The following is a 14,036-nucleotide window of genomic DNA, read 5'->3' as shown; positions in this document are numbered from 1 at the left end:
GTTTACGCGTTGTAAGGTTTTACTACTTTGTATATATTGTTTTGTCCACATTATTTTCAAGAAGATCTTTTCGATCATCTTAAAATCATTTTTAAAATGACTTTATGGTGCCCGCCTGGTTGAAGGCACCCTAAAAAGAACACATTTTTGGTTCAGATCATTGTTAGAGAACAGCAAGTTGTGCAGAAAGTACAGAAACGTTCCATCGTGTATTCAAAAGTTGAACAAATAAAAAATTAAGTTGACCTTATAAAGGTTTATAGTACATTTTAGTTTCATCATAAACTTTTGTGAGTACGTGTAAAGAAGCTTCCTATTATCAGCCAGCCCCCCACTTTCAAATGAAACGTCTACATTTGACGAGTTGCATTTCGGCGACAGCCGCTGACAATTGGACCTTTACTTTGAAAACAAAAAACGGAAGTTGTCATACGACTTCAACTTGACACTGTTGCGTCTAAGTGTGGTGAGCTCAACCTGCATCGGTGGACGCAGGGTCGAGGAAAAGCTTTGTGTGATTTATTTCTCCCCAGAAACTGCTCAACAGTCAGCCGGGGATGATCGGACGTCCTCCCCCACTTTTCTGACAGCAGGTCCTTTTTCTTCTCTCTGGGCGGGGGGGAAACCCCTAGAATTGAAGTGGCTGCAATAATGTTTGGACGCAGCAGGTGGTTGACCCTGCAGACCTGTTCCATCATCATCATCCTGCTATTGGGGCTCCACAGGGTACACACCCAGTACACAGGTAAATTTCATTTGCATTGAGATTTTATTTATTATTTTTTTAATAGCAAAACTATACATTCGGGTACATTTGCGTATTGGTGCGTGTAAACCGTGTATACTTGTAGATTCACAACACACAGAAGAAAGTAGTTCATGATTTTAGTGTGCATAATTTTGATGATTGCTTATAGCAAATGAAAACAATTAAAAAAGAAAGTAATTTATTACAGAATTTAGGTAGGAATTGACCTTCTGAAGATCTTTTTCTGTACAAGTATGGAGTTTAACTTTTGGAACTTCTTAAAAAAAAAAAAGACAATATTCCAAATTTGTTGAGTGGCACCTATATGTGTAATTGTGTATATGAATATTTATATCGATATTCTTGGTTGTGTAGATTTGTATGCTTTTCTTGCTATTTTGTGGGTATTCTCCGGGTGTCCATCGAACACTTACATTGTGCGTGTGTTCTCAATATCTCCAAGCATCCTCTTTATCCTTCCAATTGTGCTTTGTTTTCTTTGCTCAAATGCAATCCAAGCAGGATCTTAATCCGATCCAGCACTCATCTGCGATGCTTTTGTACCTGCGTGTGAGTGTGGGCCTGTTCTTGTTCTTGTTCCAGATGTTGTATGCATCACCACTTAGGATTTCACTACAGATCCGATACAGCCGGAAGGTGCAAAGGGGGTTTTACAGGTTGAGATCTGCTGGTTTGCTTAGATTTTCCCCTCTCGGGGGCTTGTTTGTCCCTCCCAGCGGGAATACAGACACTCGTGCAGCCGTGCACACACTCAGACACACGCAGAGTTGGTGTGCATGTTTAGTTTGTCTTTGAAAGGCATTCTGGGACATGTGGGAGCTTGAAGGGTAAATTTGAGGCTTGCGAGAGTAGGAAAATGCACTCTTCCTTTCGCACAATGAACAAATGATCAATACAGCATTTATCCATCAATTAAATTAAATTAATTAATTAAACAAATATAATTGTTGCATGTACAGGACTACATTTTAGCAGAGAAGACAAAACAATCGCCTAATAACCAAGTGCAGTATTTGCTCGTAAGTGAATTGTTGCTGTACATTCTCTCGCATATGAATTGAATTTGAAAGATGCTGACTGGTAAAAAATGCAGTGTTTTCTGCAATTTGCCCATGACAGGCAAAGAGCGGAAGGGTTGAAAGGGTGTTTTGTTCTCCATCTTGCATTTCGTCCTATCACATCTGCCATCTCAAGGTGTTTCTGTGGGACTGGCCATGTTTTGTTTTCCAGCTGCTGCGAAGGATAGCGGTTGCTTTAAGCTGCTCGCCTCTTATTGACTTACACGCTTGCCTTGTTCTCTTCTCAAGTTATCCCCAATCCGATTGTAGCACTGCTTATGTTGGCTATGCTGTCTTGCTGCTATCTTGTCAATAGATGTTTTTACGTTCTAATCAGCATTTATCTTTGGTGGGCTTTAATGTCTCCTTCTGTAGAATAATAGCTGCTGTTTGCAGTCTAAATTGAGCCAGTGGCGCCGAACATTGTGAGCCATCAATATCACATACTGCAACATGGGCTTATTTATTTTTGGGGCTACTAGGTTTAACCACTTTTACAAACTAGCCTAAACCCTTCATTTGACCTGTTTCTTCAAGGTGTTAATAAGCTAGCAAAATTCACACAATCGATTCTGCATGGATAGAAAATACAAAGAGGGAAGTACAATATTATTGCCTAGTTGTATAACCAGGGTTTTTCCTGTGTACAAAATTCCGAGGCGGCCACCTCCACCTAATTTGCTTGCCACCTCCAGCGCTCCAGCTGTGTTGATTGAGCTCGGCAGGAACGCATTTGAACTGCAGTTGCAGTGTTGCGCCATATCAATAAAAACACAGTATATACAATAAACATGATCGTGTTTTACAACAACGCTGAACTATATTTACAATTCAATATGTACTAGTGGATGCATTTTTAATGATTGTAGTTAAAAATGGCAACTTTGTATTCATATAATTTCTAGTCCCTGATGGTAAAATGGTTGCAGGAGGGCGGCCCATAATGGTATTGGTCACCGCTGCGAGTACCGATACCTTAAAAAAGGACTGGTATTGGCACCGATACCTGGTATCGGTAGTCGCGCATCATAGTCAGGGTGATACCACCTCTGCCTCAATTAGAGCCATGAAAAACCCTGATAACCCAATGATGGATTATACATAGACTATATGAAGTGTATGAAATAAGGCAGATGTCGAGTTAGCATATTGAATTCCTCAGACATCGACTCACTCACTCACATTGTTGCCTATTATGAGCGCGCCATGACACGGATCGTCTTACATGAATGGCGGAGGAGTGTTAGCAGTATTGAGTTCTACTGAGTTACCCAACGGCGTCAATTTCACGTCTTTGTTTCGAGGAATTCCAGGCACGTGACAAGAGCAAGTCTATAACGGCATTGACTCCACAGCTCAACTTGTTTTGTGCTTGCTTGAGCATTACAGTGCTTTCATAGGAGAATGTTCACAATGTGAACTCATAAGCACAATTGAACCAAATACGTATTTTCAATTCTGACGTGGTGAATGAAAGTGCAAACGGCCTTTTGCATTTATTCAATATTCTATATACAGCTTAAGGACCACCTACTTGTACACTTTTTGGCCTCTCTAATCAGACAATTAAGTGTTGTGAGGCCAAAATGTGTGCTAGTTGACATCTGTGCTAAATGTTTACAGTAGAATTTTATAACAGTAGTAGTAACTAGTAACAGTAAAACATTTGAGCAATTTTTCAACAGTCATTCTACAAGTGTGCGTGTAGTTCTGCTACAAAGGGCATGCTAGTTGTTACGCTGGATCCCAAGGATATAGAATCAATTCCCAAACGGCTTTCCATATTGATTAGCTGGCGGCTACAAACAGAAAGATCACAAATAGTATGTAGGCCTACAGTATTATGAATGATGGTTCAATATGAGTCGGTTGTATTTAGACGTTGTACTGCTGCCCCCTGTTGGCAAACTGGCGTACTGCTGTCAAAGACATGACCTGGTAATTTGCATAAATGAAACACTTTTCATCCTTAAAATTGCGTAATCGTGTGTTGCAGTCGCGTGGACGCCAAATGTGTAAGACGTGCATTGTAGCGTGCACCCCCCCCCCCACACACACTTATGATTTCATCCTGATGTTTGTTCTGCAATGAATACACTGAGAAGGGAGGTAAAGACGAGGACGTGTGTAAGGAGCAGTCATCTGTGCTAAACTATCAGCAAGGGAGTCACTAAATCTGAAAACCTAACCTAGCCTCAACCAATCACCATGGCAACATCATTTCTCCAGAGCTGGGGTACACTTGTCTGGGGACTAACGGAAAAAAAAAAAGTATGTTTGTAGCGCACACATGAATACGGATGCACTAAAAACATGTCTGGCTCGAGTGCAAAAATACACCGTAGAAAATATGCATTTGATCAGCCTGTGATTTCTTCTTGGGGCATTCATTCATTTCAAAAGGGGATAGATGATTTAGGATACGGGTGTTTTTTGAGTTATGAGCATGGTCACAAAATGATTCCAACTCGTATCCTAAGGCATCGCTGGACTTGTATTCCCTCTGGAGTTAAAAGTGCAGCTGCAGGGTGTGAACCTCTGCTGCGGAATTCACCTTATGAGGCTGAATATGCAAGTGAATGGTCGGAAACGAGCGGCCCAGGTGGCTTCGTAACTCTATGCAGGTCACAGAGCTGTCATGTTCGAATTCTTCAAACGGGCTTCACAGCGCACACATGAGCAAAATGTCTCCGAATGTGATGTGGCGTGGGAGATGTGAAGGCTGGAATGTGGAACAGCTGGATGTTCTAACTTGGCAGATGAGGCGGCTTGATGGGGGCACTGGGGGCTCTGTGTGGGTGGGGTGGGGTGAGGGGTTTCCCTCCTTGCATCCTTTTTCCTTATCGGTCCTCTGTGAGAACCTGGAAATGGAAACCAATCTGGGGATTTTCTGCAATGAGGTAACAGGCTTGCTAGGGAGGGGATTATGAGAACATCCCATCGGACTTCCACCCCTTGTTCCCACCCCCAACCCCCATCCACACAGTCCAACACACACACACACTTCCTCACTACCCCTTCCCCTTGTAGCCTCACTCTCTCAACTTTCATCAGTCATAAGCTCTCATGTCCCCACATTTGTTATTCGACACCCCAAAAACTTTTTATTACTCTTCTCCCCACTTTTTTTTTTCCCATTCTGCTCCTTCCACATTTTTATGCTGGCTCAAACCATTCAAACTTTTCTGAAGTATGTATATTCACAAAAGTTCCACATTCCAAAAAATTTTCCCCCCCAAATTCCTCATTTCCAAATTCCAGAAACATTCAAGCGTATGAAGCGTTCAGTTAAAAGATCCACGTTTTCCAATTCCAAATTCAAACTGTTCAGCTCATTTAGAACATTTTGGGAAATTGACACATTCCAAGAATCCTCAATTCCCCAAAAATTTTCTTTTCATGCAAAAATGTTTTCAAATTTCCAGGATCTTGTAGCATTCAGTATTCCAGATCTCTTGACCGATTTAAACAATTCCAACTTCAAAAAGTTCTCATTCAAAATATCTTGGGAATTTTCCCTATTTCAAGATGACCACATTTACTGTATTCTTTATTTGTTCACAGTAAAAGTCTGCAAATTTCACAATAAAATTCTCAAGTTTTAAATGTTAAATATTAACATACTTACTTCCACATTTCATGACCTATTCAAGCCAATCCAACTTCAAATTCTTCTGCGCATTCTGGGCATTTTTGGAACTATTCTCATTCCTGAAATTCCCAAATTAAGACATATTTTACTTCTTTACCTCCTCTTTCCACTCTTTGACTGCCAAAAACGTTAAATAACGTTTAGTAAAATCCTATGGAGTGCCAAAGACGTTAAAAGACGTTTTTTTCAAAACAGAGGTGAAACTAACCATTTTCTATTGTGGATTACTGAAAAACGGAATAAGGTAGAAACAAACTTTTTTTTTCTGATGAAAGATGAGAGTCCAATCTTATTTTGGTAGTATGTGTGTTTCCATAGTCCAAACACATAATTTTCTGTGGACCTTGAAAGATCAGTCAAAAATGCTTAAATCTGCTGGCACCCACGGCATCCCTTTTCTGAAAACGTCTGGCAAAGAGTTAACCAATTTTGACCGACTTCAATTCTCACATTCTGCATTTCAACCACTCAATTCATTCCACAGCACAGCGTCGGCCCTTCGGCAAACCGTGTTCTCTCGTTAAATGAACGATTAAGTTACAATCCATTGAGGTGTTTCATGAACGCGTGGAAAGTGAAATTGCCTCTGCAGCCTCTCATCACTCCATGAAGATGAAGAGCATAGGAAGATGGAGAGGAGGGGTTTTAGGGCGTCGCCAAAGATGTGAGTGACCACGGTCAAAGCAAACCTCCTCATGTGCGTCCCCCTCGAACCATGTTTAGTGCTTTTTCGTGAGGGGGGGTGTGCCCTTCCAGTGGGAAGATCCGCAAGCTGGAAGCATTTTGACATCATTGTTCTGGACTAACTTGACTTCAACTGTGCATGCAAGTACCAGCACAGAACATTCGGACCTTAGACTGGCGAGGCGTCGAGCACTATGTTGAGGATCTTGCTCCTGGCTCTGTGTGTTGGAGGCTTGGAGGCCTGGTTCTGGCACGCTGACCCGCAGCCGACCACCGCCACCGCCACCGCCACCGCGCTGCCCCCGACAGAAGCCACCACAGCAGGTGGCACGAAGAAGGTGAACGAGGAGGATGAGGATTTGTCGGGGGTTGGAGAAGAAATCATCAACGTGTCCACTGGGATCCGGAACTTGGTCAAGGCGTGGGATGTGACCACGAGTCCTAAAACCACTCAAGGTTCCCCGAAGGTGGACAACGCTGAACCTAACGCGACGGGTAATATTGATGGGTTGAGAGGGGGGAGAGGGGAGGAAGGGTCTGGAATTTGGGAAGGTGATGCATCCGGATCAGGATCGGGGTCCAGGCAAGATCTTGGGTCCGGTGTCGAGTCGATCATCCTTCCAAGTAATTTAACCGATGTGATCAACGTGACTTCTGATCCACTTTGCCTCCCCGTGCCGTCTGGTTGGCACATGTGCTCCGGAAAACGCCCGCAGTTCTTCACGTTGCCCAATTTTTTCAACCACACGTCTGTGGAGCAGGTGGAGGCGGCCCTGCAGGAGTGGGCGAGGCTGACCCGGGCGGGCTGTCACCGGCGCATAGAGTGGTTCCTGTGCCTCCTGCTGGTGCCCGGGTGCCCCTCGCCCACCTCCGCACCCTTGCGTCTGCCCTGCCGCAGCTTTTGCCACCAAGTGCAGGACAGCTGCCGGCCGTCGCTGGACGGTGCCGAGCTTCCGGTGAACTGTGGCCTCCTGCCTGTCGGGGCGCGGGAGCCGGAGCGCCCTGCGTGCGTGTCTGTTAGTTACTCGGAAGGTAACCGTGAACCGCATTCTGTGTGCCGCTTCGTCAGTCCGCTTGAGCGCAGATTGTTGCTTTTTGGGCTTAAAACGTGACTTTGCATGTTTTTAGCTGCTCTGGTGATGCAACAGCTGAACTTTTTTCACACCTTGATGTTGCCGCAGGTCATCATGCCACCTTAGTTGTGTCTTCCAGGTGACAATGTCTGCTTTCATTGCTTCCAGTTTTACATCATAGCTGCAGACTGATTTTCATTGAAAGCAGTAAAGTATAAGCTAAAGTACACTACTCACAAAAGTTGATTATTCAGCCTTTGGGTGAAGTTTTCTCAATGAACCTAAAATGTCACTTTACAGGTTTTTAAAAAAATAATTAAATTTTAAGGACATTAGCGTCCATTACTATGACTCTTCCTGTCTTTCTATATCCATTTGCGACCTGCTGATGATATTCAGTGACATGCTAATAAGCTCAGTGGCCACTTCCTGTTAGCCTCGGAATGGTGGTCGATTGTTTGGCGATATCTTATTCTCATGAAGTAAAAATGTGAACAGCACTTAATGATTCCTGGATGATCAAACACCTTTAGTACATTTTTAACTCCTTGTTAGAGAACAGCAAGTTCTGCGAAAAATATTAAGGTTCATAATAAGTGGTTTCATATCGCAGTTTGCAAATCAAAATTAGTATTTTTTTTTTACTATTAATGCAAAATGCAAAATGACAAAATGATCATTTTACGCCTCATCAAAACACAAAGAATAGCAAAACTGAGAATCACTGTTTTTTTTTTCTTCCGATAACTGATCCAGCCAGAGTGTCCCAAAAAGTTTTTCCAGGCTGGACATACGTGGGCGGGTAGGAGGGGATCATGGCAAACTTGTTACTGTACTACTTAAGACGCAACAGCTAGCTAGCAACCAACTTCGGCTAGCAACTAGCGTGGCTAAACATGAGTCGGAACTCATCGCCACCAAGGCGGAAAATAAGCTACACATCTGACAAATATTGTCCTGAAGGGATGATGGGGAAAAATCTAGAACTGATGCTAATTGCTAAGCTAACCTAAGATCGACTTCTAATCGTTTAATACCGGAATTAAATACTTGGGTGATGAAGTACACTTTTTTTCTGGCTATAACCGCATTTAAGTGGAGAGTATACAAGTTTGAACAGTAAAATAGACAATTAAAAAATGTTTTTATTCATTACACCACACAAAAAAACAAACAAACAAAACTACTAAGTTCAAACTGAAATTTTGCTGCCAGTTACACACAATGTAAATTTAAGCAATCATTTTTCAAAAAAATATCTAAAACCAATTGTTCATTCGTTATATCGTCGTATTTTTTTATTGTTTAATAAAACCCTTGCTTCAGGTCTCTGGGGTGAACCTGCCAAAAATTGCTCCCCAACATTAGAAGGTTGCTCCTCAAATGAAGTCATTGATTAGCAAAACTGCTCCACAAAGACTTGTGTGGAGGCTTGTGAAACATTAAACAGCTCTAAAGTTTAGAGAAGGTCAAATAAACTTATCAGGGTAAAAGGTTTAAGTGCATTTTAGGGTAATCCAGCAAGCTGAATATCCCCAGCATTTTGTGAGTAGCGTGTATTTGCTTTGCAGGCTGACTTATTCACAGCTTTGTGTTTGTTGCATGAAGGCCTCACTGCTGCTGCATGCAATCGTCATTGTTGCATGTTCGTCGCACCGGCCCACTTTGGATTTCTAAAAATGTACTTTTAACCCAGTGCCTCAAAGCAAGTTGTACATTTTAAGAACACATTTTGTGTATATTTCGATAAGAACTACACTACGAATGCAGTTGCCCGAAAACTGAAGGTTTTGACTTTCCAGGACATATTGTTCCTCAATTTTTTATCATTGCGTGGATCTTTCCAGACAAGCAGATTTTCGCCATAGTCTGTCACACAAAAAGGGAACAATCGGGGCATCTGTGATGGGAGGGGTGGCAGCGGGTGGCATTTATCGTGGCATTTGTGGGTGGGAAAATGCGTCCTCTGTGCGGGAGGGAGGCTGACATCGTCATAGCTTGTAACAAGGGATCTTTGTGATTAGGATTAGACGGGGCCTCCTAAAAGGCCCACCAGAGGTGCAAAGATCACGGCCATTTGCACACCCATGCCGAACCAGTAGCTCGTCTTGTCGTAATTAAAGAGGAAGAAGAGGAGCAGTCAGTGAGAGTGTGAAAGGGACTTTTATGTCACTGGGAAATCACCCTTGTTACATAGTGTGGCAATTCCAAAAATATGCACAAGTTCACATTTAAATGACTTTTTGAGCCTTTTTAATGATCTCTGATCTTGGAGGCTATTTGGATATTTTGCAGGCATATAACCAGTCATATAAAATCTTCAGGGTTTCCTTTGTTTCCTAGAGTGAGGACTCGGAGTAACTTGATCAAATAGTCTCAGGCAAGTGTATTTGTGCTTGGAGTAAAAAGAGAAGCTGTGTTCAAATCTTGCACGTCTGAGCTCACTGATCCTCCATCAGTCGATTTTAATTTTCTCTCAAGTTGTTCAAACATGAATGAACATCTGATGGCTGTCACAGCTGGTAGACAATCCCCCAAGACCAGCCAAATCCAGTTGGTTTTAGTCCCTGGAGGCGTGTTAATGCGGGTCAGCCCGTTTAACAAAACATTAGAAGTTCATGTATCGCTAATGACCATTACTTGGTTCATCTGCCGCTTCTCATTCGGGGATCAAGCTGATAAGATAGTTTGTGTTTGTGGGAGTGCAATAAAACATTTCTTGGAGTTCATTTCCTTTGCCCCTGCTGAAACGCATTAGTTCCACAGTCGGCCATATTGGTCCGTGTGCGCCTCAGGTCCCCTGCGGTCCGCTTTCCCATGCACATCTGACAAGCATTTCCTTCCTTCGCCTCCATCTGCCCATCCATCCGTCCGTCTCCCAGCGCTGCTGCCAGTTGTTCCACAGGCGCTGAATAACTGAAACATGGTCCTCATGTCATCCGCAGGAGCAATGAGGTCACTTTGTTTGCTGGGAAATATACAGTGTGTGGTTGTTTCGAGGCAAGAAGCCAGCAGGGAACATCTGGGCGAATGTTGCGATGAGTTGCCATTTGTGCATGTCATACCAGCTTCCATCTGTCATGTGAGGAGCCTTATTCAATCTTAACGGCTGATACCCGTAACAGAGTGGCAAAAGGTCTCACACTGCGTACTTAAGTAGAAGTTCAGAAACGTGTGTGGAAAAAAAAAAAAGTGGTCAAAGAGTACTGTTTCAACTCCTTAAGTAAAATTTTTGAAATGCACTTCCCAAAATATACTTCCCAAAATCATGACAAATCAACCCCTTTTCTCAGCTCTCAGAAGCTTCTCAATGCACTGAAACCACGCCCTGTTCAACTGTCAATCAAACTAGCATCGTTCTTATGCCTACACATCTGTATATTTGAGCCCCCAAAATGTATCTGCTTAAATCCTCCGGTGACTGGACTATATCAACTATAAAGCGCTAGGGACTAGCTAGCTTGCGGGCTATAGGCTTCAGGATGCCGCAGACCTACATAATAAATAAATAAGTAATAAATAATAATAAGAATAATATAATTATTTTTTATTGTTTATTAATTATAATAATAATAATAAAAAATAATAAATACAGACCTACGCCGCCTCACTTGGTGTTGTGTTGGTGTGTAGTTCCACTTAGCAGAGACACTTTTCGGAGCGTTAAATATTTATTAAACGCGGTGGGACATGTTATTTAGCCTGTGGCTAAATATATGGCAGACATTTGAGCACATGCTTATGCTAATTAACAATGATTTTGCATTTCATACCCTAGCCTGAATAACACAAAATACATAACTAGAAATTAAATCAACGACAAAAAGTTGTTTTGTAAATTGTAATTTGTCGCATGAAAATGCATTTTTGCTACGTAGATATAGCTATGCTAGCTAGCTCTAGCTAACTGCATATTGTAGTTTAGCATGTGGCTAAACTATATGGCAGACATTTGAGCACATGCTTATGCCAATTAACAATGATTTTGAATTTCATACCCTAGCCTGAATAACACAAAATACATAACTAGAAATTAAATCAACGACAAAAAGTTGTTTTGTAAATTGTAATTTGTCGCATGAAAATGCATTTTTGCTACGTAGATATAGCTATGCTAGCTAGCTCTAGCTAACTGCATATTGTAGTTTAGCATGTGGCTAAACTATATGGCAGACATTTGAGCACATGCTTATGCCAATTAACAATGATTTTGAATTTCATACCCTAGCCTGAATAACACAAAATACATAACTAGAAATTGAATTAATGACAAAAAGTTGATTTGTAAATTGTAATTTGTCGCACGAAGATGCATTTTCGCCATGTAGGTATAGCTATGCTAGCTAGCTCTAGCTAACTGCATATTGTAGTTTAGCATGTGGCTAAACTATATGGCAGACATTTGAGCACATGCTTATGCTAATTAACAATGATTTTGCATTTCATACCCTAGCCTGAATAACACAAAATACATAACTAGAAATTAAATCAACGACAAAAAGTTGTTTTGTAAATTGTAATTTGTCGCATGAAAATGCATTTTTGCTATGTAGGTATAGCTATGCTAGTTAGCTCTAGCTAACCGCATATTGTAGTGGTAGAAATGATGAGTTTCCCCAAAAATCGGAAAAACAATTCAATACATCTCCACAACTGAATATTGCACAGCCATTGGTCTGCAAGTTTTTCAGCAATTATCTTGAAACAAGTACAGTATAATGATTTGGAAACAAATCACTGAATAGGGTGAAGAAGAAAAAAATCACTGGACACAGCTTTGCTGCAGAACTGAACTGACATTTTCTGCATGTGTAAAACAATATAGAAATATCTAATTAAATGAAGCCATGAATGGGAAATATCTTGCTTGTCCAATTTTTCTGCCATTGTCGTTAATGCTCATTAAGGTTCCTCCAAGTTGTAAAATAAAAAAATGTATCAGAAAAATAAATACACAAATTAAGTACAGATGTTTGAGAAATCTACTTACAGTAACTTACCACCAGTGAGTAACACAAGTTGCCCCTTTGTATAAAGCAAGAAGAGATTGCAAACCCTAACAATGACATGACAAAAGTGTGTAATTGTGTGTTGCACAATAACACACAGACATGCAGATCCCTGATGCTCGGGGCCTCTGAGGCAAGCGGTGCCCTGGATTACTTCCAGATGTGCATGAACATGAAACTTTCACCACCCTTAAAAGCAAGCTGTTGAAGCGGTAGTCAGAACGTTCATTCATTCAGAACAGTTCTGCCGGCAGCTGCGGGAGCTGTGTCGGCACCACAGGAACCCGAAGCAGGAAAGCAGGTGCTGCCAAGTGGGAGCGGACCACCCTGCACGTGTTGTTCCCGAACCAACTGGACAATAGCTTGCATGAGAGATGCGATGTGTGTGAAAACATGTTCCAGGGTCAATGTGTGTTTGTGCACCATTCCGCCACTCTGTACTTGCTGCTCAATATTTATTTGACTCTTGACTAATGAAAATGTCATGTCGAGTTTGCCCCCAATTTTTTTTCTTGTGTGAGTTATGGATTCCCCCTGAGACTGAACACAAGATGCTCTTACATCACTTGGAAACTATGGAGGACCAAAACTGCTCAAATAAAAAAAAATAATAATTACTAAATAAATGAATAAAAGTTTAAATAAAAACTGATATAGAAAATAGAATTCAAAAATTAAATTAAAAAAACGCAATATAAATGGAAATAAAAACAACAACATATAAATATATCCCTGAATAAATAAATAAAAGTAAAAATAATTGGACGAGATTAAAAAAAAAAATATATATATATATATATATATATATATATATATATGAAAATAAAAATAAATGTCGAATAAATATAAAAATAAATATCGAAATAAATCTAAATGTAAATAAATCAATAAAAACGCTTTGCTCTGCTCTCACATTAATTTATTTCATGGTGGCGATGCTCTGCCAGGTCGAAATGTTATTCAAATGAGGGGGCGGTTCTAAGCGTATCAGATTGGACTCCGTGGTTGTAAACTCCCTTTTATTGGTCGAATGAACGGTTTGGCGAAGAAGGAAGTCTCGCCGATTTGCATTGGAAAGCTCCAGCAATGATCTTGTCCACTGTCACCACAACTTGCGACTTGAGTTGCTAGACAAGAAGTCGAGGTGACAGTGGACAAGATTGTTCGCCGAGCTGTTCACTCGACCAATGACAGGCAATTTGCAACGGCGGAGTCCAACCCAAGACACGTTGAGAACCGCCCCCCCATTTGAATAACGTTTCGACCTGGCAGAGCGTCTCCACCATGAAATAAATAAATGTGAGAGCAGAGCGTTTTTATTTATTGATTTACATTTAATTCTATTAAGATATTTATTTCGGCATGTATTTTTATTTTTTGAATCTCGTTTTTTTATTTTTGCATTTATTTTTACTTGTCTTTGTTTATTTAGGGATATATTTATATTTTGTTGTTTTTATTTCCATTCATATTTATTTTTTGGATTTAATTTATGAATTACATTTTTTATATCCGTTTTTATTTTCACTTTTATTTATTTATTTATATAGTCATTTATTTACAGTGTTTTTTTTTTTATTTTGGCAGTTTTGGTCCTCCATAGTTTCCAAATGATGTAAGAGCATCTTGTGTTCAGTCTCAGTGGGAATCCGTAACTCACATAAGAAAATGAATTGGGGACAAACCCGACATGACATTTTTATTAGTCAAGAGTCAAGTAAATATTGCTATTGATATATATATATATATATATATATATATTTTTTTTTTTCAATTTAATTTTGGGATTAT

At 40.7% G+C, this 14,036-nt stretch overlaps 1 protein-coding gene across 3 annotated transcripts in view; it reads left to right on the top strand.

Annotated features, from left to right (window-relative positions):
* The first annotated feature begins 456 nt into the window (after positions 1-456).
* The window catches only part of LOC144057027 (collagen alpha-1(XVIII) chain-like), a 33,652-nt gene continuing 20,072 nt past the window's right edge, over positions 457-14,036 (top strand). For 2 of the 3 annotated variants that reach the window (XM_077574251.1, XM_077574241.1), the window contains exon 1: positions 6,344-7,195. In XM_077574251.1, coding sequence (XP_077430377.1) covers positions 6,358-7,195 — 838 coding nt within the window. In that variant the 5' untranslated portion in view covers positions 6,344-6,357. Of the gene's footprint in view, positions 746-6,343; positions 7,196-14,036 lie in introns of those variants that run through there. The other variant, XM_077574261.1, reaches the window with a different exon arrangement.

This window comes from Vanacampus margaritifer, chromosome 1 (genome assembly GCF_051991255.1).
Source record: "Vanacampus margaritifer isolate UIUO_Vmar chromosome 1, RoL_Vmar_1.0, whole genome shotgun sequence".
Lineage (NCBI taxonomy): Eukaryota > Metazoa > Chordata > Actinopteri > Syngnathiformes > Syngnathidae > Vanacampus > Vanacampus margaritifer.
This window is presented reverse-complemented; position numbering and strand designations above follow the sequence as displayed.